General features: G+C 38.2%; 1 protein-coding gene across 1 annotated transcript in view; it reads left to right on the forward strand.

Annotated features, from left to right (window-relative positions):
• Positions 1 to 25,399, forward strand: part of Cfap44 (cilia and flagella associated protein 44) — a 115,603-nt gene that overhangs the window by 88,101 nt on the left and 2,103 nt on the right. Inside the window, exons 26-34 of the mRNA XM_046425256.2 lie at positions 5,705 to 6,202; positions 8,554 to 8,757; positions 9,610 to 9,805; positions 13,092 to 13,202; positions 15,822 to 15,952; positions 17,212 to 17,328; positions 18,197 to 18,398; positions 21,341 to 21,501; positions 23,907 to 24,041. Of these exons, the coding sequence (XP_046281212.1) occupies positions 5,705 to 6,202; positions 8,554 to 8,757; positions 9,610 to 9,805; positions 13,092 to 13,202; positions 15,822 to 15,952; positions 17,212 to 17,328; positions 18,197 to 18,398; positions 21,341 to 21,501; positions 23,907 to 24,041 (1,755 nt within the window). The remainder of the gene's footprint in view (positions 1 to 5,704; positions 6,203 to 8,553; positions 8,758 to 9,609; positions 9,806 to 13,091; positions 13,203 to 15,821; positions 15,953 to 17,211; positions 17,329 to 18,196; positions 18,399 to 21,340; positions 21,502 to 23,906; positions 24,042 to 25,399) is intronic.

A 25,399-nucleotide genomic window follows, 5' to 3' on the forward strand; every position in this document is an offset into this window, starting at 1 on the left:
TGAAATGATTGGTTTAATCCATTAGGGGTGTATGTGCTATACTACATGGTTTCCTAACATGTTATCAACCCCTGAGACTACTTGGGGGTCTTTTGGCATCCCAGGTATTTTCCCTGTCTCATGCTGATTGGTGGTTGCTAGCGGGTTGCTATGGGTCCTCACCTAGCCTGACTGAGTCAGGGACACCTGGCATAGCAGATCTCTCCTGTTATTTACAGACAAATAACTCAGCAGGGAGGAATTGTGCCTAGGCTTCCTCTGTGGGTTTTTCCAAGGACAAGGGTCACGCCCCCTCTCTCTGGACAGGCCTTGAGGTAGAAGCTGTTTTCTTTTTGTTTTTTTCTCACACACCCAACATATATATTTTTATGAATAAAAATTTCATCACAATTACTTTAAAATTTCATTTAACTTTAGTGCTGTCTGGTCTTATGAGAAAGCAAATTGTATTTTCAACATCTAAGCAATGTCCTAAGGCAGTAATATTTCTCCAGAGAGAAAAACAATATAACACACCAGTATAATTTTAAAATTTCTATTAAAAATTAAGAAGGACAGCTTAAAACAATTGCAATAACTTAAACCACTATATCCAAAATATTATTATTTTGACAATAAAAATTGACTAATAAATAAATGTATTTTTCAGGCTTCATCCTAAACTTCACTCTTGACCCCTCAGAGATATCTATGTTCACCACAGCTATATTCCATGTTTGAGATCTATGAATACCCTCACCTCAGCAAGGTGAAAAAACTGGACAACTTAGTTCTGTGTCATAGGTTATGAAATAAATGTACCAAACAACATTCTCTCAGGGCCAAAGAACAGGAGAGACTGTGAACTTTAAGAGAGCTGCCACCTACAACTCAGGAGTATACAACAGTGGACCCTGTTTCTTACAGGATTCTGGGCACAGATCTATTTCCATTTTATATTTTTTTTTCTTTAATTTTTATTCTTGGTTGTTCAAAACATTACATAGTTCTTGACAAATCATATTTCACACTTTGATTCAAGTGGGTTATGAACTCCCATTTTTACCCCGTATACAGATTGCAGAATCACATCAGTTACACATCCATTGATTTACATATTGCCATACTAGTGTCTGTTGTATTCTGCTGCCTTTCCTATCCTCTACTATCCCCCCTCCCCTCCCCTCCCTTCTTCTCTCTCTACCCCCTCTACTGTCATTCATTTCTCCCCCTTGTATCATTTTCCCCTTTCCCCCTCACTTCCTCTTGTATGTAATTTTGTATAACCCTGAGGGTCTCCTTCCATTTCCATGCAATTTCCCTTCTCTCTCCCTTTCCCTCCCACCTCTCATCCCAGTTTAATGTTAATCTTCTTCTCATGCTCTTCGTCCCTACTCTGTTCTTAGTTACTCTCCTTATATCAAAGAAGACATTTGGCATTTGTTTTTTAGGGATTGGCTAGCTTCACTTAGCATAATCTGCTCTAATGCCATCCATTTCCCTGCAAATTCTATGATTTTGTCATTTTTTAATGCAGAGTAATACTCCATTGTGTATAAATGCCACATTTTTTTTATCCATTCGTCTATTGAAGGGCATCTAGGTTGGTTCCACAGTCTTGCTATTGTGAATTGTGCTGCTATGAACATCAATGTAGCAGTGTCCCTGTAGCATGCTCTTTTTAGGTCTTTAGGGAACAGACCGAGAAGGGGAATAGCTGTGTCAAATGGTGGTTCCATTCCCAGCTTTCCAAGAAATCTCCATACTGCTTTCCAAATTGGCTGCACCAATTTGCAGTCCCACCAGCAATGTACAAGTGTACCCTTTTCCCCACATCCTCGCCAGCACTTGTTGTTGTTTGACTTCATAATGGCTGCCAATCTTACTGGAGTGAGATGGTATCTTAGGGTGGTTTTGATTTGCATTTCTCTGACTGCTAGAGATGGTGAGCATTTTTTCATGTACTTGTTGATTGATTGTATGTCCTCCTCTGAGAAGTGTCTGTTCAGGTCCTTGGCCCATTTGTTGATTGGGTTATTTGTTATCTTATTGTCTAATTTTTTGAGTTCTTTGTATACTCTGGATATTAGGGCTCTATCTGAAGTGTGAGGAGTAAAGATTTGTTCCCAGGATGTAGGCTCCCTATTTACCTCTCTTATTGTTTCTTTTGCTGAGAAAAAACTTTTTAGTTTGAGTAAGTCCCATTTGTTGATTCTAGTTATTAACTCTTGTGCTATGGGTGTCCTATTGAGGAATTTGGAGCCCGACCCCACAGTATGTAGATCGTAGCCAACTTTTTCTTCTATCAGACGGCGCGTCTCTGATTTGATATCAAGCTCCTTGATCCATTTTGAATTCACTTTTGTGCATGGCGAGAGAAAGGGATTCAGTTTCATTTTGTTGCATGTGGATTTCCAATTTTCCCAGAACCATTTGTTGAAGATGCTATCCTTCCTCCATTGCATGCTTTTAGCCCCTTTATCAAATATAAGGTAGTTGTAGTTTTGTGGATTGGTTTCTGTGTCCTCTATTCTGTACCATTGGTCCACCCGCCTGTTTTGGTACCAGTACCATGCTGTTTTTGTTACTATTGCTCTGTAGTATAGTTTGAAGTCTGGTATCACTATACCGCCTGATTCACACTTCCTGCTTAGCATTGTTTTTGCTATTCTGGGTCTTTTATTTTTCCATATGAATGATTGCTTTCTCTATTTCTACAAGAAATGCCGTTGGGATTTTGATTGGCATTGCATTAAACCTATAGAGAACTTTTGGTAATATCGCCATTTTGATGATGTTAGTTCTGCCTATCCATGAACAGGGTATATTTTTCCATCTTCTAAGATCTTCTTCTATTTCTCTCTTTAGGGTTCTGTAGTTTTCATTGTATAAGTCTTTCACCTCTGTTGTTAGGTTGATTCCCAAGTATTTTATTTTTTTTGAGGATATTGTGAATGGAGTAGTTGTCCTCATTTCCATTTCAGAGGATTTGTCGCTGATATACAGGAATGCCTTTGATTTATGCGTGTTGATTTTATATCCTGCCACTTTGCTGAATTCATTTATTAGCTCTAATAGTTTCTTTGTAGAGCCTTTTGGGTCTGCTAGGTATAGAATCATGTCAACTGCAAATAGTGATAATTTAAGTTCTTCTTTTCCCATTTTTATGCCTTTAATTTCTTTCGTCTGTCTAATTGCTCTGGCCAGTGTTTTGAGAACTATGTTGAACAGAAGTGGTGAGAGAGGGCATCCCTGTCTTGTTCCAGATTTTAGAGGGAATGCCTTCAATTTTAGAAGCTGTTTTCAAAAATGGAGTCACAACACTTTCTCAACATGCTCCCTGTCATGATGTTTTACCTCATCATAGGCTTAGAGACAATGGAGCCAGCCAACCAGCTGACCTTGTACTGAAACCTCTAAAACTGTAAGCAAAAATAAATATTTGGGGCTGGGGATGTGGCTCAAGCGGTAACGCACTCGCCTGGCATGCATGGGTTCGATCCTCAGCACCACATAAAATAAAATAAAGATGTTGTGTCCACTGAAAACTGAAAAATAAATATTAAAAAGTTCTCTCTCTCTCTCTCTTTAAAATAAATAAATAAATAAATAAATAAATAAATAAATATTTATCCTTTAAGTTGTTTTTATCAGGCATTTTGTCACAGCAGCATTTCTGATCCTTGTTTTTCTTACTAAAATTTCCTCTTCCTGAAGTATTTATTCCCCACTCACTATTCAAACTGATAAGTGACTTTTCACATTTAGAGGTTTAGAAAGTGTCCAAGCTATCAATTATAGGAGAAATTGATACTTGGCGACCTGATGTGATTGTGTAGTTTTCACAGATCAAAGCATCACATCAGAGAGAATATTGATAGTCATATCACATAAACAGTATCTTTGAATATTTTATAATTGTCTGACAAATGGGAATGAAGTATCCATCTGTTTAGAGTTGCTAACTAGCTAACTGCCTATACATGTGTATCTCAAATTACAGATTTCATGTGACCATAATTCATCATTCAGCCTGAAATTTCCTTCTCTCCTTCCCTTCCTCTCTTCTTCTTCCCCACCCCTTTTTTCCCTTCTTTCCTCTCACCTTCCATTCCTCTCTCTTCCTTCCTTCCTGGTGCTGGGGATCAAACCCAGGGCTTCATGCATGCTACAGAAACACTCCACTATTGAGCTGCATGCACCCTCAGCCCATGCAACTTGAAATTTCATAGTCTTGCTAGAGGAGATGGACAGATGTAGTGTTTTGAATGAACTTAAATGCATTACATGGAAATCTACTTTGGTAAATGGTAGTGTAAAATATTATAGAACATATTATTCTATTCTACAAGTCAGAAAACTTCTCTTTCCATCTCTGGCACTAGCCACGTGAACTTTGCCAATATTTATGTTTCCTAACCTTCAATTATCTTATCTGTGAAAAGATATTAATGCCAATTAATACAATAAGGCATGTTCACCTCATAAGGTTAATGTAATGGTCAAAATCAATAAATGGTAATCATTGTTATGGTCAAATTCAAAATCACTGAAAAGTATTAAGAATTTAAAAAATACTGTATTATCCACTTTTCCACTGGCCAGTGTTTAGGCTCATGTGTCATTTGTAAAACTAGAAAGAAAGAGTTGGTATGTAAGGAATGTTTCTCAAAGAAGTGGGCTATGTAGCCACTAGAGTGGTTTGGGTTTTTTTCTTATATATGTAATCCTCAATCCTTCAGGTACTTTAAAGGTGGTTCCCCATTCACCTAAGTGCTAGCTTAATGCTTTAAAGGCTTATTATCAATTATGTAAAACATCTCCTCTATCTTGTTACAGTATTTTTGCTTCATAGTAAATGTATAGATAAATTTTGAAATGCATGAAGAAGTGCCTTTTGATCTTTTTAATTGTATTTTATTTTATTTTTTTGCAAAATAACTCTTAATCTAGTAGGAGCTTAATTGTATACAGGAGGAAGGATTGTATCTGCCCTTAGGCTGTGATAAGAGTATTTAGGAAACTCAAACCAGAGAGAGAACTGGTAGTGAGGGAGGGAACAATGGATGTGTACAGACCCTTTGCTGAAGGCAGAGGCACACTTTGGCTTAGATAAATGGAGAAGGAACCAAGGTAGAGAAGTTCCCTTGTTGTGATGTGATACTACTGAAATTCAGGATCATGACTTTGCTTACATGAGAAATAAGTAACAGTACCATGTGGCCAAAATACAGAATGAAACAGGTAAACTTTTGCTGGTCTCTAAGTGGGCCACTGAGGTAAGTCTAAGCTAAAGTGATTCAAGATCCAAAGCAGGGAAAGGCGCAGGTGCCCATTTTATCAGTCATTCAACCTGAATTTTTATAATGGATTAATTGGTTTTTACCTTCCCTGCTCAGGTATCCCCAGATGAGCACAGGATTCAGGAAGGACTTTCATGGAGAGGTGAAGGAGGACAGGGGAACCCAGCCCTACAAACCAACTAAAAGAAAACAGGGCTACCGCAGGTCACATTCAAACTGTCTTCCCATCTTACAGGGGCTAAATAGGAAAAGCCTAAAAACAAGAGAAAAGAGTAATTTAGTGCTGAACAGAGATGCTCAGATACATTTTTATCTTAAATTTCCACTAGGCCTACTAGTCAAAGGATAAGAGCAAATGCTGTTTCAAATTGTCATTTGTGAGAAGGTTGTTCTTTTCCTTTCTTTTTTTCTATTTTTTTCAGGTCCATGGGAAAAAAATGCACATGAACAAGTGTATCCTCTCTCTTCGAGACCTTAAGGTAGCTGTTATAGAGGAAATACAGTGCCTGGTACAAGAACTGAAGAACATTCAATCGACCCTCGACATATCCAAACACATTCCTATTCCCCAAGTCCCTCAGATACACCCAGAAGAAGTTCCAGAAAAGAGATTTCACTACGATGAGGAAACTCTCAAAAAGTTTAAGCGACGGCACATGAAAATTCAGGAGAAAAAGCTCAGCCATGTAGAACATGGGTCTATTGGCTCAGGCAGAGGATTCCTCAAACTCTCTTCTGGAAAGGATGGAGATGTGACGACACGAGACTCGTTGTCTAGGTCATCCAGGGCATCGACCTTCAGCCTGGATCTTCCAAAGCCGGCTGAGTTTGAAAAAGCAGAGCCAACTGAGGTGGAGTTGGAGATCATGAAGAGGGACGAGATCAAACACTTGTACATGCAAGAGTACTTGACCAACAGGGTATGGATTGAAACTGTCCCTATTTAGAGCTCAAATAAAGGAGAACATTTGAAGAATTAGATTTAGTGTACTATTTATCTATTTTAAATTTCTCTACATTAAACTTTCTCTATCTTGGCCCAGCTCACCTTTCTCTAATGGCTTTGGCTCCCTCCCTATCCCTGGCCCTTCACAAATCTTTGTGTGCTGCCCAGAACTTTTGTGCTGTGTAATTTTATTTATTTTTTTTCTTTTTGGAAAACTGAATTAGAATGAAGGACAAACCCACCATGTTTCAGTTAGTTGCAATCTAAGTGAAGTATTGGTAAAGTACTGGACATAGAGAGCAGCTCTCAAATGATAGATTGAACATAATTAAAAATCTTCTGAGAAATGGGGCACCTGTGCTTTTCACACATCCTCTTTCTCTAACAAGTGATTTGCTCCAGCAGGTGGGAGTGTTTATGGTGATGATTCGATTCAAAATTGTTCTGAAGCTATAATGGCAAATATTGTTTTTTCTAGGAAAATCAGGACCAGTCTGGGGCCAGATGTGTAGGATATGTTCTAAATATGAAAGGAAAGGAAGCTTTCTTAGATAACTAGCTCCCTGCTCCCAGCTATATAGAAAGAGCCCTATTCCTTATTGTCTTTTCAACTTCACCCTTTCCTGGTACACCTGTAGCTTCCCAATGTTATTCTTCTCCCATAATCTCTGCTTTATCCACCCTGTTTCTTGATGTCTCTACCTCCCCCATTCTCTCTTTACCTCCATCTTTATATGTATGCTTTCCCCTTTGTTATTTTCTTCTACATACAATGACTTCCTTCTAGAGTTGAACCATCATTCAAAGCACAACTTAGTTCCAAACCTTCTTGTCAGCTTCTGCCCACAAATGTGCTCTTTCCTTATTTCTAAACTCTAAGTGTGCTTTATGTTTCACACTGGTTTTTCTTACTGTTCCATGTGTGTTATAGTTCATTAGATTATACAATTCATGAGGGAAAGGCCACATGTACTTCCAATTCCCCTACATTGTCTAGGACAATGACAGATATAGAGTGATATTCAGTCATAAGTTTGGGTTCTATTATAGCTAAATTATTAATGCAAGGAGTATTTATTGGACATTCTCTGTGCAGAGACAGTTCTAGCAAAGTGTAGGGATACAATATTCAAGAAAGACACCTTCTGTATCCTTACAAAACTTTCAGGCACTTGGATTGGAGAGGGAAAAAAAAAAAATATATATATATATATACACACACACACACACACACACACACACACACACATATACATACATATATCTCCTTTACAAACTTGGAAACTTGGAGACCTGTGTAGTTTAGTTTCAGAATGGCCTTGCAATGAAGAAAATGTAGTCCTGTCTCCAAAGAAATGTAGTAAAGATTTGTGTTTGTTGAACAAGTGTTAAAGAGGAGCCCAAACACACAATCTGTAACCGTACTTATGGAAAAGCTTTTCTTTTTCTTCTTCTTGGGCTTTTGTTTGTTTGCTTCTTTTAGCTCTCTAAAATTCTCTAGTAATTTCTCTGCTCCAAATCCAGAGATCTCTTCCTCTTCCTCAGCCCCTAGTCTGGGACCTCATATATGACAGGTGGTTTGTCAGTTGAGGCTCCCTATCATGTATATGTGCAACCTAATGAAAAACAGAATGCTTTGCCTCTTCCTGTTTTACTGGTTTCCTCAGGAGAATCAACCCTGGGGCTTTCTCTTGATCTCTTAATGTACTTTGGGATGAGGGGAAGAAAGCTATGCCAAAATCAGAGCAAGACTGAGAACTTACAGTCACCTGGACCACAATGGAATAAGGTCCATATCAGGACTTGGGATACTTGAGTTCTTCTCCCGTCTCTGAAATATAGTAACTTTGATCTCAGGAAAGTCACCTTTGGTCTCATTTGTAAAATAAGAAGAATAAATTTTTTATTATGGCTCTGTAATTCTAGTACCTATTTAAAAATATTTACCATTGTATGTAGAGTAAAAGTTTTTCAAAATAGGAAGTTGGGGAAATATTTATGTTTCCTATAAGAAATGCAGTTCAGTGATGTTGTAGGGGAACGAAGAGGAGAGAAATATAGATACCTTATAAAGAGCTCATTTTCCACACAGTGTAGCAAGAAGGGGATTGTTGATCCACAGCTTAATCAATGTGAAGAAATAGCTTTATGCAAATATATGCAAATTTAATGCCATTAATGAACTAATTTATATGCCCATACATATGAAAGGAGCCTAATGAAAAAAATACTTTTAGATAAATCAGAGCTACTCAACAGTGTAAAAAATACATCTCCTCATAGCTTTTAATTTCTAATATATCTTCACATCTTTTTCTATCTCAGATCAAAGAACTGATTGTCACTTTTGATGCAGAACTTCGTCTCCTGAGACATCAGAAACTGAAATTAGACACTCAGATGAAATTATCTGACTTACACCATGTCACATTATTTCAAGAAATTCTTCTTCTCAAGAATTTTGAAAAACAAGAGAACATACTTCAAGAACGAGTTAATGCATGTGACAAAGAGGAACAGGATATGCAGGTGAGAGCAGCAAGAACCCTGGCTGGCTGCTCTGTTAGTTATGGAGGAAGCTTGGTTCCTTTTTTTCCTTTCATTTTCTTCTTAAATTTCCCTTCTTGTTCTAGCCCTCATCTCTTTCTTGTCTTCTCCCCCGTCCTCCTTTTTTCCTGTCTTTATTATTTTGGGTGAGAAATAATTCAGTATTTTTAGTGAATTTGATCCAATATTTTATAAGATAGGAGAATGAATTTTTTTAAAATGAGTCTTTTCTTTTAGTTCATATATGGATTTTAAATGTCTGTTTTTTTTTAACCAGCTACTAAAAGGAAATTGGTTTTCGATTATGGAATCCTTATGAACATAAGTGGAAAAGAACTTGGTGAATTTCTTAAGTATGGTAACTAATTTCAGTGTGGTGTAAAATTGAATGCCATAGGAAACAGTTTATTTCTGATATGTTCAATTCAAAGAAGTAAATTATACAGTTATTAAATGGATATTATATACTGAATAGTGAGATCAGTTTTGAGGAATATCAGTTTCACAAATGTGTCTTGTTTTAATTATCATATGTCATTACAGAAAAGTCTTTTTTTTTGAGACTTGCAAAAACATTAACTGACATCAAGATATCAGTACAAATTCCAATTTACTTAATTTAGAAATTTTTTTGAGAAAGCTAAACATTAGAAAACGGATCTTCCTGTTTCTTAATGCAAATTATTTTTACAAAAGAAGTTATAAAATTTTAACCAAATAAATGGATGACTCTGCAAATATCAGAAAGCGAACCTCTATGAAGCACATTGCCTTCTAAACTTGGTTTATTAGAAACATTTCATTTATCATTTTCTCTTCCTTTTGTTCATTTAGTGGAAAATAAATGAGCTTCTTAAAGAGATGGAAGAGAGAAAAAATGAAATCAACAAGCTCCAAGAACAAGAAAAGTCACTCTATTCTGGTTTCCAGATAGCCCTTGGAGAAAACAATAAGTTTGCAAACTTCCTCATGAAGGTCCTAAAGAAGAAAATTAAGCGTGTAAAGAAAAAGGAGGTTGAAGGAGATGCTGGTTTGTATTCCTTTGTCACATATTATTCCATTTTCTCTCCTTAACATGAAATAGAGAAGTAACTAAGGTTTTTATTAGATGTCACTATGTAGAGGCACTGTGGAGGGTTAAAGAGGAGGGGATACAAAACTTTGGGGCATGTGGAGTTAATCCTGTGTGTGTGTGTGTGTGTGTGTGTGTGTGTTATGAGCTAACATAGGGTAGTTAATTTAACAAGAACATCTTTTCATATGTTTACCTTCTATCTGTGTATCCTTGGTGCAAGGTATCTTCATGTCCTTTGTCCATGTTTGAATAGAATTATTTGCTTTTTTACAATTGAGGTTTTTAAAAATATTTCTTAGTTGTCAATGGACTTTTATTTTATTTATTTATATATGGTGCTAAGAATCAAACCCAGTGCCTCATATATGCCAGGCAAGTGCTCTACCACTGAGCCACTACTCCAGCCCCTACAATTTTGAGTTTTTTAAGAGTTCTTTGTATCTTTTTTGTTTGTTTGTGGTGCTAGGGATTGAACCCAGGGCCTGTGCATGCAAAGCAAGCACTCTACAAACTGAGCTATATCCCCAGCCCAGTTCTTTGTATCTTTTAGGTGCTAGTCCTATGTCTGACATGTGGTGCACAAATATTTTTTTCCTGATTTTTGTTATGATGAGTGACTGTCAACTGAAATCTAGTATCATATTATGAGACTGTATCTTATTTAAATCTTTGTTTTACTTGGTTCTCCAACAATGCTCTGACAAGGAAGGGGTAAGAAGTACACATTCTCATTCAGCCTTCATTGTCACCTAATGGAAGGGGACCTTTTTGCTGACATGCATGAATTCTAGCTGCACATGTAGTCTCTGCTGACAACATGCTGTGGATGGCCTTGGTATGTCTGGGCAACGGTTAAAGTCCTCTCTTCTAGGGATCTCCTGAAAATACCCCGAGGCGAGAAGAACACTTGCTACTGCTATAGGTTGTAGAAATCCAAGAGACCCATGTGTTTGTTTGTTCGTTTGTTTGTTTTGGTGGAGGGGATACCAGGGATTGAGCTCAGGAGCACTTGACCCCTGAGTCACATCCCCAGCCCTATTTTGTATTTTATTTAGAGACAGGGTCTCACTGAGCTGCTTAGCGCTTCGATTTTGCTGAGGCTGGCTTTAAACTCATAATCCTCCTGCCTCAGCCTCCAGAGCTGCTGGGATTATAGGCATGCACCCCTGTGTCCAGCTCCCATGTGGTTTTTACAGACATCTTGATGGTAGTGGGAAAGCTGGTTACTAGCCAGCAGGGATATATGTCCTGGTTCCCTACTTGACGTTCCCTGACATCATCCTGGTTGGAGTGTTGGGGTGCCTTATCATAGCCCTGTGAGCGTGGATATAGATTCCTCACTTGGCCTTTGCTGATGTGGGTGGAGTGGAGACCATAGATTTTCTGTAGTATTTGGTTTAAGTAAATAGATAATATGTAAATTTTTTTATTATTTTACTAGGTTATCCCTTTCCTGATTGTTTGGCTAGAGATAATAAGTTTTTGTTGAATCTTTATTTATCTGAACCTGTTGAGGGCCAACTTATTCATCTCCAAGTCTGAAATATATGAGGCAAAAATAAGACCCAAGGAACTCTCCACAGCATTGTTTTTCAGGTTTTGAGGTACATTACCAGTTTGCTTTCTTTTGCCCACATTTCAGAGTCTTCTCATTTTGTTTTACACATAATATTTAGCTATATTTTGGAGGGAAAATAAGGAAAAGTGGGTCTGCTTCCTCTTCAGGAAGCAGATATCTATGTAAAGAATTCTAAGAAATTTTAAACTTTTCTGGTTCATTTTATATAGTTGCACAGATTACTTTAAATGATTTTAAGAGTAATACTACATCTTTAAGAATTGAGAACATGTGAGGTCCTTCTCTTATTTTTAATTTGAAGTTCCATAAAACAGGAATTCAAAGTTAGTGATGTATAGTTCATAGATGTACCCAAGGTGTTTTAAAAGAAAATGGGGCAAGGTGGAGCAAAGAGGTCTAAAACTCTTTGTCTAAAACCCTTGGGGGTGGATGTGTTTTAGTATTCAGACATTTTAATATTTTATAAAGATAATATACATGATATTATAATGAAAAATTATTCATGATACTAGTTAAAGAACAAAAAGGCAGACTTGACTTGGGGGGACTACTACAATGGGGTTTTGTAGGAAAGAGAGACCAAGCTCCACTTTGAATACCACGAGGACAGTAGAGATTTGTAACAGAGGAGTAGAAAATAAGTAGCATCATTCTTTGCTCAGCTGTCCTAACAGAATTTTTGCTGAAGGCAGGCCAGAGTGACATGATATCAAGGGTGTGAGCATGAGGAATTTGATCAGATATCAAGGGTTCAGGAGGTTTGCTAAACAGACTCAGCAGAATTCTTCCTACCACTAAACTAAATGGGTTAAGGTTAGAAACTAAGGTTAGTTTTAGAAAGAGGACTCAGAGAAGCCTGACTCAAGTTTGGTGAAAAGAGAAAGAGTCTACAAACAAAACAATCTCAGTAGGATCTGGTTCTAGAGTCAAATGCTTAATACCTCTGCAACAAAACATGAATATTCACACTAAGTGTAAAGCAGAAAAAGGGCCACAAGGCCAGGAACTGCAGAACAAGAATAAGGCACCAAAAGGAATTTTATTGGGGGGGGGGGGTGCTCCTGGGCAAGGTTCACCTTCTGAAAAAGGGTGAGGGCCAGGGGAGTTGCTAGAGGTAGGAGGGCCTAGGCCAACTAAATTGTTACTACCATTAGCAGGTTGACCAAGTGGAGTTTAGGGGCCAGATCTCTTCAGCCAGGTGAAAAGTCCCTGCTATGGGATGGGGAGGGGGAAGGGGAAGGGAAAGGGAAGCGAAAGCTGCCGGCCTGACACTAAGATTCAATGAAAGCTGATGTTTACTTCAGTTCAGGTAAGTACGAAAGTTTCTTCTGTTTTTAGAGCTTTTTGTGATTTAGTAGGAATTGTAGGCCTGTTTTACCAAGTGTGTGTATGTTAGGTGGTTACCACACAAGCAGCTTAGCAAGTGGGCCCCGACACCGTCTGTATTTATGTGTTAATAATAACTATAACCTTCTGCAAGCATTTGAGTTTGTGATCTCTGTGTCCTTAACCATTTCAACTCTTCTAAAAACATTGAGTCATTTCCTACTCTGTGTCTTCATTACTTTTTCAGTGACTGACTCATTGAAAAATATTTTGAAAATCTAGAATTTTGTTTATCATAGGAACTTCTCTGCTAACCAAGTCCTCCTCTTCCCTCAGATGAAGATGAGGAGAGTGAAGAATCAAGTGAAGATGAATCCAGCTTGGAGAGCGACGAGGAGGAGTCTGGATCCGAAGATGAGGTTTTTGATGATTCTATCTGCCCAACAAGTAAGTCAGATAAAACCATGTGTTCTCTGAAGTGTGAACATGGATGGACAGGACTGAGAAGATCACTATTTTTTAATTTCTCAATTCTGTTAATAAAATTTAAGGAAAGGATGGTTTAAAATGTATGAAGTAGAATCTAATGAAACTTTGGGGGGCTCTCTGAATAATTTATTATCTGTTCCTTTAGGCAGCCTTTTATAAATGGCAAATTAAATAATCTGAAACTGATGGTTATAGAATCAGTTACTATGAATTATGTAATAAATTTGGTTTTCTAGAGAAACACTCTATAGTAGTTTCTATAGATTTTTTTTACAATATTTTCCTTTTTTGGGAAAAATCCATTCAAATTTTTCTATTTCAAATCTGTTTTGTAAGAATAGTTTTTTGTTTGTTTGTTTCTAAAGTGTGGTGATATTTTATTTAACAGTCTCATTACAAAAGTAGCAGAGTGAACATGGAAGCAGGATTTAGGAGGAAGCCCCAGCAGGCTGCATGTGAATGGGTCACCCTCTCCCACAGGCTTCCCAGGGCAGCCAGTCTGTAACAGGGACTTCTGTGTTTAAGGAGATAGGCAGTGTGTAGGGAGGCTGTGCCCAAGATTCATGGCCTGAGGGCTTGGCTAACACTACAGACCCTGGATCATCCCTGCCTTTTTTTTTTTTTTTTTTTTTTTGTACTGGGAATTGAACCCAGGGGTGCTTTAACACTGAGCTACATCCCCAGCCTTTTTTATTTTGTATTTTGACACTAAGTTGCTGAGGCTGTTCACAAACTTGGGATCTTCATGCTTCAGCCTCTAAAAAATTGGGATTACAGACTTGCATCAATGCATCTGGCACTTTTTTGGCGGGGGGTAGGGGGGACTGGGGACTGAACCCCCTGGGCACTTTATCACTGAGCTGAGCTACATCTCTAGTCCTTTTTGAAAAAAGTTATTATTATTGATGTGTTAACTTGGGTCTTGCTAAGTTACTATGGATCTCACTAAATTGTTGAAGCTGGCCTTGGACTTGTGATTCTCCTGCCCTAGTTGCCCAAGTTGCTGGCATTACAGGTGTGCACCACCATGCTAAGATCCCCTCCAATTTTAAGCAGCAGTCTAAACAGTCAATATCAGCCACCATCCCTGCCACACAGTTGAATTCCCCTCAATAGGACACACTTCCACCTAGCCAGCCAGGAAGGCAGCAGCTAAACATGGTGATGGGTGACCCTAAAAGTGTTTAGAACAACTTTTCCCAACTGTCCTGGGGGCCTGAACCCTGGCTTGGCCATGTTCCCAAGGAGGCCGCAGCCACTCTTGGGTCCTAGAGTACCCAAGTAGGAGCCAAGATTGAAAGAAGAAGGCTGTGGCGAGCATCCAAAGGGGAGCCCTGAACTTTGTTCCTGATAAACCAGGGGCCTAGGAAGGGCTGCCCCAGGAAGCTCAAGTTTGCTCTGTTGGGAAGGCCACCAGTGGGCAGGGGTTGGCCCCTATCTCTGGGGAAGCCAGCAGAGGGCCTGAGAGGCCATCCATGGAGTTTGTGTTGAGGTCCAATCTCCAGTAAGCTTCTCACAGAGGCAAGTCATTAGCTTTGCAAAGACTCAAGCTTTTCACCACCAGAAACCTCAGGGAAGGACAGGAGCAGGCCAAGAGGAAAGGCAGGGAGGAGGGAAAGCAATATAGAAGCAGAGTTAAGAAAACATGACTAACACCCTACCTGCCTTCCCTTCATCTGTCTGCACTGGCCCTTCCACCAAGGAAGCCTGGCTGGGAGAGGGGCCATGGGGGCCTCTATGGAAGGGTACTTGGTATTGGCTTCCTGGAAATGGTTGGCCATTTATATTTACTGTTTCCATGGTGAAACAAATTTGGGACAGCTAGATCAACCTTCTTATAGTCAAAATGAATGGCTCTGCAGAGTAAATAATTTTCTTTGGTTTATAATTTGACTTTCTAGATATTTAAAATAAAGTTTTAATAAAATTTCAAAAGTTTAATTTCAAACAAACTATAAATCTTGTTTCACTTTTGAAAACCAGAGTCTTATTAAGATCATATTTATAATAGAGGAGGGCACAGAAAGGCAATCATTTTCCGGCAGGATTAAAGCTTGGACAATATCATACGGCCAGCGTAGTGGTGGAGCTAGGGCCAGAACCGTGGTTTCCAAATACCATTTATTATTATTTTTTACATTCCTGATCTATTACTTGGTGGATCCATGTGGCCCTTGGTGCGATGGTGGAAGTAGTACAGAGATAATGCACTTGAAACCCATTTAGTCACATTGTAGTTATATCAGCTGAGACTTAGGGTCTTCATGTACAGGATAAGGAAATAGTTCCTGCCTTGCAGGGTCCAGCCTGGAGTGAGACAATGTGCATAAAGGGCCGAGCATAAAGTCTGGTTCAGAGTGATGTTCAGAATATCAGTGTTAGTGTCATTATTATTGTCTTAATTATTAATACTATTGGTCATTTTTTCCTGGGACAATGGAACCATAAGTGTAGGGGAAATGAGTTACCATGGATCTACACACAGATTTTAATTACGAAGTCCCAAAGTTCACATTTCTAGTACTACTGCATTCCCTAACAAATGGGGCTACATTTTTATTTTATCTTTCTTTTCAGATTGTGATAAGGGTCTTTTTGAACTTGCCATTCAACTTCGAGAAAAAAGGCTGGACATTGAGGAGGCCTTAGTTGAAGAAAAGAAAACTGTTGATAATCTCAAAAAGGAATATGATACATTGTCCAAAAAAGTATGGTGATCTGCCTTTTTATTTGTTCTCTCCCAACTATGATATTACAACTTCATAGCAGTGGCATTGTTAAGAATTCTCAGAGAGAAACATTTCAAATGTTATGAACAGGTTTTTTTTTCTTCTTAAGGAAGTTGTGTTGGGGGTGTTTTTTTTTTTTTTTTAATAATTGGACTTTACCTTAATCATTGGTCTCCAATTATTTTTTTCTTTATTGGTACCAGGGATTAAATTTAGGGGCACTTTATCACTGAGCCACATCCCCAGCTCTATTTTGTATTTTATTTATAGACAGACTCTCACTGAGTTGCTTAGCACCTCACTTTTGCTGAGGCTGCCTTTGAACTTGTGATCTTCCTGCCTCCTGAGCCTCTGGGATTAGATGTACCCCTACACTCAGCTTCCAAACTTTTTTGATTATGTAATTCTATATGTAAAAAAAAAGTAGCACCCCCACAATAAATGGGTAAGTATTTACAAATTGTATTTAGGAAATATTGTTTTAGTAGAGTTTATATGTTATAAAGCATTAATTCACAAGAATAAGATAAAAATAAATCGAAATAGAAACTGATATTTTCTGTTTATACTACAACAGATCATTTTGTTGATCCTCTGGGGTGCATGCATTTCATGTTGGAGATCACAAAGCTAAACTTCTGGTATAATACTGATTACTTTCTGCCTTTTCTGTTCCCTTTTCCTCTGAGGTGTTCTTGTTTAGTACAATATCATTCAACTTGATTCCTATTTAGAAATATAAAAAAATAGAAATATTTTTGATAGATTGGTCTCCTCTTGCAAATAGAAAATGATCTGGAAAACTTTCAGGCTTCTTAGAGATAAAGCATATGCTTTAGAAATACTGAAGTTAGTAGTTTAATTATTTAAAGCACTTTTTCCGTTAATTTATTGAGGTTATTATGAACAAACAAGAATTCTTATCATTTTAACAAAGATTCCATGCCATGGGCTGCTTTTCATGTAGAAAATGAAAGTTAGCCAAGGATGTGTCTTCTAAGCTCTTATTCACAAAAAGTATACAGTTCTGGGATCACAGGTATGATTGAAAAAGTAATATGGATTCTAACTTGGTGGGAAGAGAATAATATAGACTCCTGGAATGCAGACTGGAATGGTGCCCTTAACCACAGCCTGGCCAAAGACACCCTTCTGGCCCTGTACTTCCTCCCTCATTTACCACTTAGGTTTCCATTCACTGAGTCTTGTCAGCATCTCTCACATGGGACTTTCTGCAGGTAAAAATTGTGGCAATGAATCTGAATGCAGCAGAGGAGGCCCTGGAGGCTTATCAGCGAGAGAAGCAGCAGCAGCTGAATGAACTGCTGGTTGTGTTACCGCTCAAGCTCCACCAGGTGATGTGTCTGAGAGGCCGCCCCACCCTGCATGAGCAGAAGAGTCATCATACCAGGCTTCTCTAGAAAACAACTGTGGGTCACCAACGGGGGAAACTATGGTCCTTGGACTGAAGATTCCACTTGTAGAATGACACCAGATTTTTCTTATCTATTAACAGACTGTTTTTAAAGCAAACATCAGAAAACACACAGATTTTCTTGTGGCTCATTATCCCCTTAAAAGTTTAATCATTTCAGCTCTAGAGAAATGATATAAGGATGAAATGGCCTGGAGGTTGAAGTGTTGGATCTTGTACACATGTCGCTTATCACACCACCTGAAACATCAGACATGAACTGAAGAATTATCTTCATTTAATCTCTACTCAGACCCAAGGAAAACATTTTTTCTTTATTCCCTCTCTTTGTTCATTTACACTGTTGTACTGTAATATATTAAATTGTAGGACTATAGATCAGTGAGGAAAAGAGGTTCATTGTATCCTCTTTTCTCAGGTTAAGAAAAAGCTGTATTTTAGGAGAGAAAAGAAACAAACAAAAAAACAAAAAAAACAAACAAAAAAACCCCAAGGTCAAAAAAACCCTCTCTAGCAGTTTGCCTACAGCACCAAGCAGGAAGTGTGAGTTCCATCATTACACAGTAGACAGTAGGCACCATATGTGTGGGAAGATGTGCTGTCCTTAGAGAGGCATAATGTGGCTTGCTATTTGCCAACTTTCTGTTTACCTGGTCACTGTCACTCATGGTGAGAGAGAGAGAGGCCCAAGGGCATTGAGCTAACCCAGGGTGAGAGAAGGCAGCTCTCCCCCTGGGCTTTCTCCACTTTATACCTTTGTCTATTTCATTTATTTTTATTTTTTACAGATAGAGTACATGCAATCTGGGGAAATACCCCATGATCTTTCGGGCACTTTGGTCTTCTCTAACCAGTCCTTGGGACGGCTGCAAGCACGAATCATACAGCTCCATGAAGAGAACTCCAGGCAGCAAAAACTGAACAAAGAATGCCGGGAGAGACGGAAACGGCTCATCCGAGAAAAGAGAGAGATGGTAAAAACCATCCGTAGTGAGTATCTGAGCCCAAGGATTATGTAGGATTAGTTATGGGCCCATAGGGGAACCATCAAGCAATAGTCTCCAACTTAGAAAATAGTGATCATAGAGTCAGAACCACTGAGAGAGGAGACAAATTCACCTTCTCATTTTCCAACCTCACCAACCAGCTCTCCTGATACATTGAAAAGATCACTGTCCTATTTGAAACGAAATCCTTTATCACAGGACTGTTTTACTTTGTGTATGATAAAATATAGAATAGCATCATAATCCACATACCCACTACCCAAGAAATAAAACATCATGTTGTATTGGAAGCTCCTTTTCTTTCTAATGCCATCTGCTGCTCCTTCCAGGGTTAAAGCAGGGTGTGCACCTACATGTATGTATATATTCTCACACAGCATGTAGAACCACCTTACACATTTCTGCAATGGATGTTTTTATTTTGTGGTTCACTTTATTAAGCTGATTTTTTAGTTATTCATCTTTTTTTAAAAGAGAGAGAAGAGAGAGAGAATTTTTAAATATTTATTTTTCAGTTTTTGGTGGATACAACATCTTTATTTTATGTGGTGCTGAGGATCGAACCCAGTGCAGTGTGCATGCCAGGCAAGCGTGCTACCACTTGAGCCACATCCCCAGCCCAGTTATTCATCTTACTACAGCTAATTTATTCACTTTAGTACTCTAGTATTCCATTGTATGCATATAAAAAGATTTTCTTCTTCAGTCTCCTCTTGATGGATATTTAGATATTTCTCATTTTTCATTATTATAATGTTACAGTAAATCTTATATACTTCTCCTGTGCACATGCATGAGGAGGTGAATCCCTAGTACTGGGATTCCTGGGTTATGGAGGGTTTCATACACTTCCTGCTTTCCTAGGTATTGCCAAGTTGCCTCCTCATAGTGAACCAACATATCCTCCCCTGGGAGTGTAGAAGAAGTGGCCCAGCTCCACATTGTTGTCAACCCTTCACACTATCAGACTATAGTGTTTTTGTCAGTCTGGTGAATATTGTATTTCATTGTGATTCTTATTCATATTTCCTCAATAGCTAGTGAATTGAACATTTTTATACACAGTTATTTGCCATTTATTTGTTTTCTTTCTCTAACTCATCTGTCATAGCTTTGGCCCATTTTTTCATTTATATTTTATATATATTTTTTATTAATCTTAAGGAATTCTTAATTTTTGTCCATTAAATGTACTTTGAATCTTTTTTAGTTTGTTGCCTGCTTTTTTTTTTTACCATCTCTGCAGATGTTTGAAATCTTAATAGTGGTGAATTTGATCTATATTTTAATGACTTGTGATTATTTTAAGGAACCATCTCCTATTTCAAGATCATAAAGGTAATTTTCAGTTCATCAATCCCACCACTAGGTGTATATCTAAAGGAAATGAAATCAGTATGTCCAAGAGATGCATGCACACCCATGTTTATTACAACACTCTTCATAATAGCCAAGATATAAAATCAGCCTAAGTGTCCACCAACAGATGAATGGATGAAGAAAATGTGATGTATATACACAAGGAAATATTATTCAGCCTAAAAAAGAAGGAAATACTGTCATTTTAGACAATACGAATAAAGTAGGAGGATATTATATTAAGTGACATAAGTCAGGCACAGAATGACAAATACCAAAAGATCTCACTAATATGTATAGTGTTAAAAAGTTAGACTCGTAGAAACAATAGAGTTTGTGAAGTAGGGTTCGGAGGTTGGGGAGATATTGACTTGAATACAACATTCAATGGGATAGGAAGAAGAGGTTCAGGTGTGCTGTTGCACAACAACGTGACTGTAGTTACACCAACATATTATCTTCTTAGAAATGGCTGAGAGAATAAGTTTAAAATGTTCTTACCACATACAAAAAATTGGGTATGTGAAATAGTATGTTAATTAGCTCAATTTGGCCATTTCACAAAGTGTACCTATTTCAAAAGAACTTTTTGCATACAATAAAGATATATAATTTTTGTCAATTAAAAAAGATAGGTCTTAATAGGTTTCTTTACCAATAATGTTCTTCACATTGTCTTTAGTCTTCCTGGAATTGAGGTAAGTGTGTGAGATGCATAGTATAAAGAGAATTCTCCTTTAAAATACTTTTTGTAATATTTGGTATATGGGATATATGTAGAAGTTATCAAGTATTATAACAAAATGAATCCTGTGAACCCACCACCAAACTTAATGACAACAGTGTTACCAATATTGTGGCTCCTGCCTACGGGGGCACTGTCTCTATTCCATTCTGTCTTCCTATTCCCAGAGATAACCACTATTTCCAATTTTATGTTTAGCATTCCTTTCTTTTTAAAAAAAGTTTTTGTACAATTATATGTATTCCTAACTAACACGTTGCCTTAAAACTTTATATAAAAAACATTATATGTATCTTTTTGAAGCATATTATTTCATTTACTATTATTTTTCTAAGATTAGGAGTGGAGTGAATAAGGAGAGGCCCAGGAAAGGAAGAGGGAGAGACAATGGGCAGGGTAGGGAAGACTGTGAAGGGCCTTCGGCACCACAGCAAGGATTTTAATTTTTACTTGGACATGATGGACTTCATAAAGTGCCTTCTCTCATCCTAATGCTAGATGCTGTAGAGATCAATAATTTAAAAAATGAAAAGGGTCATAAACCAATTGGAGCCTGTTAATAGTCTGAGGAGGGGCAGATGGAAATGTATTTGCCATTTGGGAAATATGAGTCCATTTCACATAGGATTTTGAAGATGAAAAGACAATACAGAAATAGACATTTTAAGTGAGAAAATTAGCAGGTGAAAAAAACAGAGGAAAAATCAACGGGTAACATAAATATCATCTTGCAAAAACTGTTCCATAGAATTTTATTGTTATTGGTGTCCATTTAATAATAATGGGCACCATTATTAAAGACAGTGACTGTCTTTTTTTAGAAATGGAAGAAACCGTCCGTCAACTAATGATTGACAAGTTTGGCCGTGTGATAGATCTAGAAGCCCTTCAGACTCTTTCTGTTAATACAACACTTGAAGAACTAAAGATCAGAAAACTTCGAAAAGAGCTGAATAATGCAAAGGAAATGAAGATGTGGGAGGTGAGGAGAAGGGTCAGGTAGTTTTCTTTCATTGGATCTGGGTGGCGAGTGAGAGCTCTGAAAAATTGTGGTTCCTGGGAAGTATCTGTGCAGCCGGAGATGGGTCTGTGAGTCCTGCTTCTCCCAGGATCTTTGGCCTGCTCACTTGGAGGGGTTTGTCTATCTTGAAGTGACAGCTGCAGCACTGAGTTTTGTTATCAGAGGTTGAGAGTCTACTGTGGAGTGATCGATCCTTGGTCCTTGGGAATAAGGCCTAAGATTAAGGCAGTGACCCAGCACAGAAACAGAAGGACAGCAAACAGGAATGTTTTATTAGAGCAGGTTCATTGTAAGGTAAGGGAAGGGCAAGAAAAGAGATATACCCCAGGGAGAGGGGCAAGCATATCAGCTAAGGACCAAAAGTGTGACAAAAATTATTAGGTTTCTGGTTTTTGTTCAGGCAGGAGGTAAGAATTTGCAGTGGACCAAAACCTTGGAGTGGCAGGTAGCCATGCATCTTTGGGCCTTGTGCTTACACAGCTGCTGCCCATTTGGGGGAGGTCATATACCTCCACTGTGTGAAAATTGAGGTCATGTATCTGTGTATTTGGGTCATTTTGCACTTTCTGGCCTAATGCCCCCAATGACATATCATATAATAGTCAACTGACCCTAAGAGCAGCTTTGGGGGGCATGCATGACCTAGAGAGAGAGATGTCCCCAATGGGAGAGAATGTGAAGCCTCTTTCTGAAATGTGGAAGACTGGTAGTGTCATTCAGTGAGTCTCAGTAGTCTGCCTACCTTCCTAAGATATTTTTCTTTCATAGCCCTACCCATACAAGGGGAAGGGGGAATTTATGTCCTATGGCATGGCACAATGGATATGGAGTCCTCTGAGTGAGTTGCCAGTCAGGGGACCATTTACAGCCTCTGCCCCACCCTAACTCCTTCTGTTCCCTTCTAGTATCTATGCTAATGGTTTTAGGGTACAAGTGAATATAAATATGATGCAAACTGGCATAAAAGACCGTGGACAAGCCAGGCATGGTGGTACATGCCTGTAATCCCAGCTACCTGAGTGGATGAAGCAGGAGTATTACAAATTTGAGGTCAGCCTTAACAATTTAGCAAGACCCTGTCTCAAAATAAAATGAAGTAAAATAAAATAAAATAAAATAGGTTGAGTATTCTACTACTCAGTGGTAGAGTGCTTACCTCATGTGTGAGCCCCTGGGTTTAATCCCCAGCAAAACACACACACACACACACACCAAAAAAAAAAATCATAGGGCCTACTTTGGGGCCTATTTTAAAGTGTAAATGCCCTGAAGGTGTTAGAAATGGAACTGCTATCTTCTGATGCTCCTCATTGTATTATTGCATAGTTTTGGTATGCTGTTCTAATTTGGAAATTAGAAAACACATCTAAATAATAAGTTTTGTAAAAGGCATCAACTGTGTAGCTATGGTGTCTTAGAAGATGTTAATATCTACATATCATTCCCTGATCCATGAGATGAGATGGTACCCCACTTCCAGCTTGATTCAGGACAGGACTTTTAATGAAGTTTTTATAAGCCCTCAAATCATTATGGCTTGTCTAATTTCCAGTCTCCTCTTATCAGCAGATAGGCTAGAAGGAAAGGTTCCTAGGGCTGTCTTGTCCAATGACCCTGTCTTATCTTTGACAATCTGAGGTTGATCACAGTACTTTGAAGAGGCAAGTTGTTTAGGTGTTCATGTCAATTGAACTGGTCCCTATCAGGGGAACATTGGAGATAATATGTGCAATGTAAAATAATTTTTTGAAGCAACTCAAGAACAGAAGAGAGCCATTACACACATAGATATGTGGCCATTCAAACCACCTACCTGAGATAGACTGGGAAAGGGCACTAAATGGGAGTTTTTCTGCTTAAATTGTCATCCTTTTTTGTAGTAAGTACCAGTATCCACACTAATATTATTATTCAATGATACAGGGATATCTATCTGTATCTTGTTTTACTTACTTTTATCTTTGCGCATTCCTACATTCTTCTTATGTTTAATAAGAACAGACTCACCACCATTACTGCAGATTACATCTTTATATTGGCTTCTGATTACATTTTTTTGTGGGGGGGTACTAGGGATTGAACTCAGGGGCACTTAACCACTGAGCCACATCCCTGGCCCTATTTTGTCTTTTATTTGTCTCACTGAATTGCTTAGTGCCTTGCTGTTGCTGAGGCTTGCTTTGAATTCCTGATCCTCCTTCCTCAGCCTCCAGAGCCACTGGGATTATAGGCATGTGCCATCACACCCAGTTCTGATTACATTTTCATATGTACATATCACTCCTTTTGCCTGATGATTTTGACCAAATCTGGACATTTTTTTCTCTTATTCACTTAATTTATTTTGTTTCTTCCTGCCCTGGTAGGAAAAGATTGCTCAACTGCGATGGGAAATAATGATGAAGACAAAAGAACACACCAAAAAGCTTCATCAGATGAATGACTTATGCATTGAAAAGAAGAAGCTTGATACTCGGCTGAATACACTACAGAACCAGCAGGTATGTTCCTTCTCTTCATAGCCTTTTTCAGAATTGAGGGAGCTCTGCCAAGGTGACTATTCACAAGAATGTCGCATGCTGGAATTGAAACAGACCTTGATCTTGGACCATTTCCAGGCCCCCTGCATCCCTGAGGACGCTGAGTTCATATTAGCCACCTTAGAGCGGGGCTCTCGAAGGACTCATTTTATTGGATGTCTCCTGGGTGCCATGAACTTATATAAGCACTAATCTATAAGGTTTGCCTTGCTCCTAGAAAGGTGAGGTTACTTAGGAATAAATGAGGATACCAATACACTCCCTGAGTTTAATGGTAAACATTCACTTCCAATATCGTTATTTCATTTGATCTAAAGCAGGCATCTTAAATTGTGAGAACTTGCATGTTCCTTTGCAAAATGCTTGCTACTTTTTTTGTGTGTATGGATTTCAACTTGCTATTCTATAATATTTATTGAGCCTAACATAGTATTTAAACAGAATGAAGTAGATGCTTTTTAATGAAAGTTTACCCAATTCAAGCCTTGCTCTCTAGGAACCTGATTCCACAGAGCTACTGAGTCAGGAGTTGTGGAAAGGAGTGGAAAGGGAGGCCTGCCAATCTGCACATTAACAAACTTTATAGGTGATTCTGATGCATGCCAGAGTTTAAGAATCATTGGTCTAAACATAAGTTCCAACGGAGGAAGATTTCTTCCTGTGGAGAATGAATAAGGATTCGGAGGTATAATATAATTGGAGATTAGATATGGAAGCAAGACTAGAATTTGGATATCAAGGGCCCTTTATCCAAACTGAAGAATTTTTGAGTGAAGAATCAAGGCAGTGTTTGAGAAAATCAATGCCTAAACAAAATCTTCATGGACTAAGCAGCCAATAAAATTGGTTGACTTGGTGTTTTTTTTTTTTTTTTTTAAGTCCATATGCATTGAAAAGGAAAGCTCAGAGGCAGGAGATCAGTTGAATGGGAAACAAAATCACCAATCTATATTTTTTTTACTTAATATGTCTTTACATGTAAGGCATCTTTACATTGGATATCTCATTTAATCCTCAAAACACTACTTTTCAAAGCTTAGAGAAGTTAAATAACTTTCTCAAGCTCTCAAAGATAATGCATAGTTAAGTTAGTTTTTAAACCCAAGTGTATCTGCCTCCAAAGCTGACTCCATTGCTTCTTACAATAATGATCTAGGAATAAAGTGTGGAGGTATTTGGTAATGAAAAAAGTAAATGTCAAAAGACATATCAAAGTAAGAAAAGCCAAAATTTGATTGAATATGGTAAGAAAAATGGGGGTAAAGTTACCAACTGGAATGATAGGGCATGAGTTGGCATATCAGTCATGCTTTTAGCAC

This window comes from Marmota monax, unplaced genomic scaffold (assembly GCF_021218885.2).
Source record: "Marmota monax isolate L192 unplaced genomic scaffold, Marmota_monax_Labrador192_F-V1.1 WCK01_AAM20220418_F8-fsc00119, whole genome shotgun sequence".
Classification (NCBI taxonomy): domain Eukaryota; kingdom Metazoa; phylum Chordata; class Mammalia; order Rodentia; family Sciuridae; genus Marmota; species Marmota monax.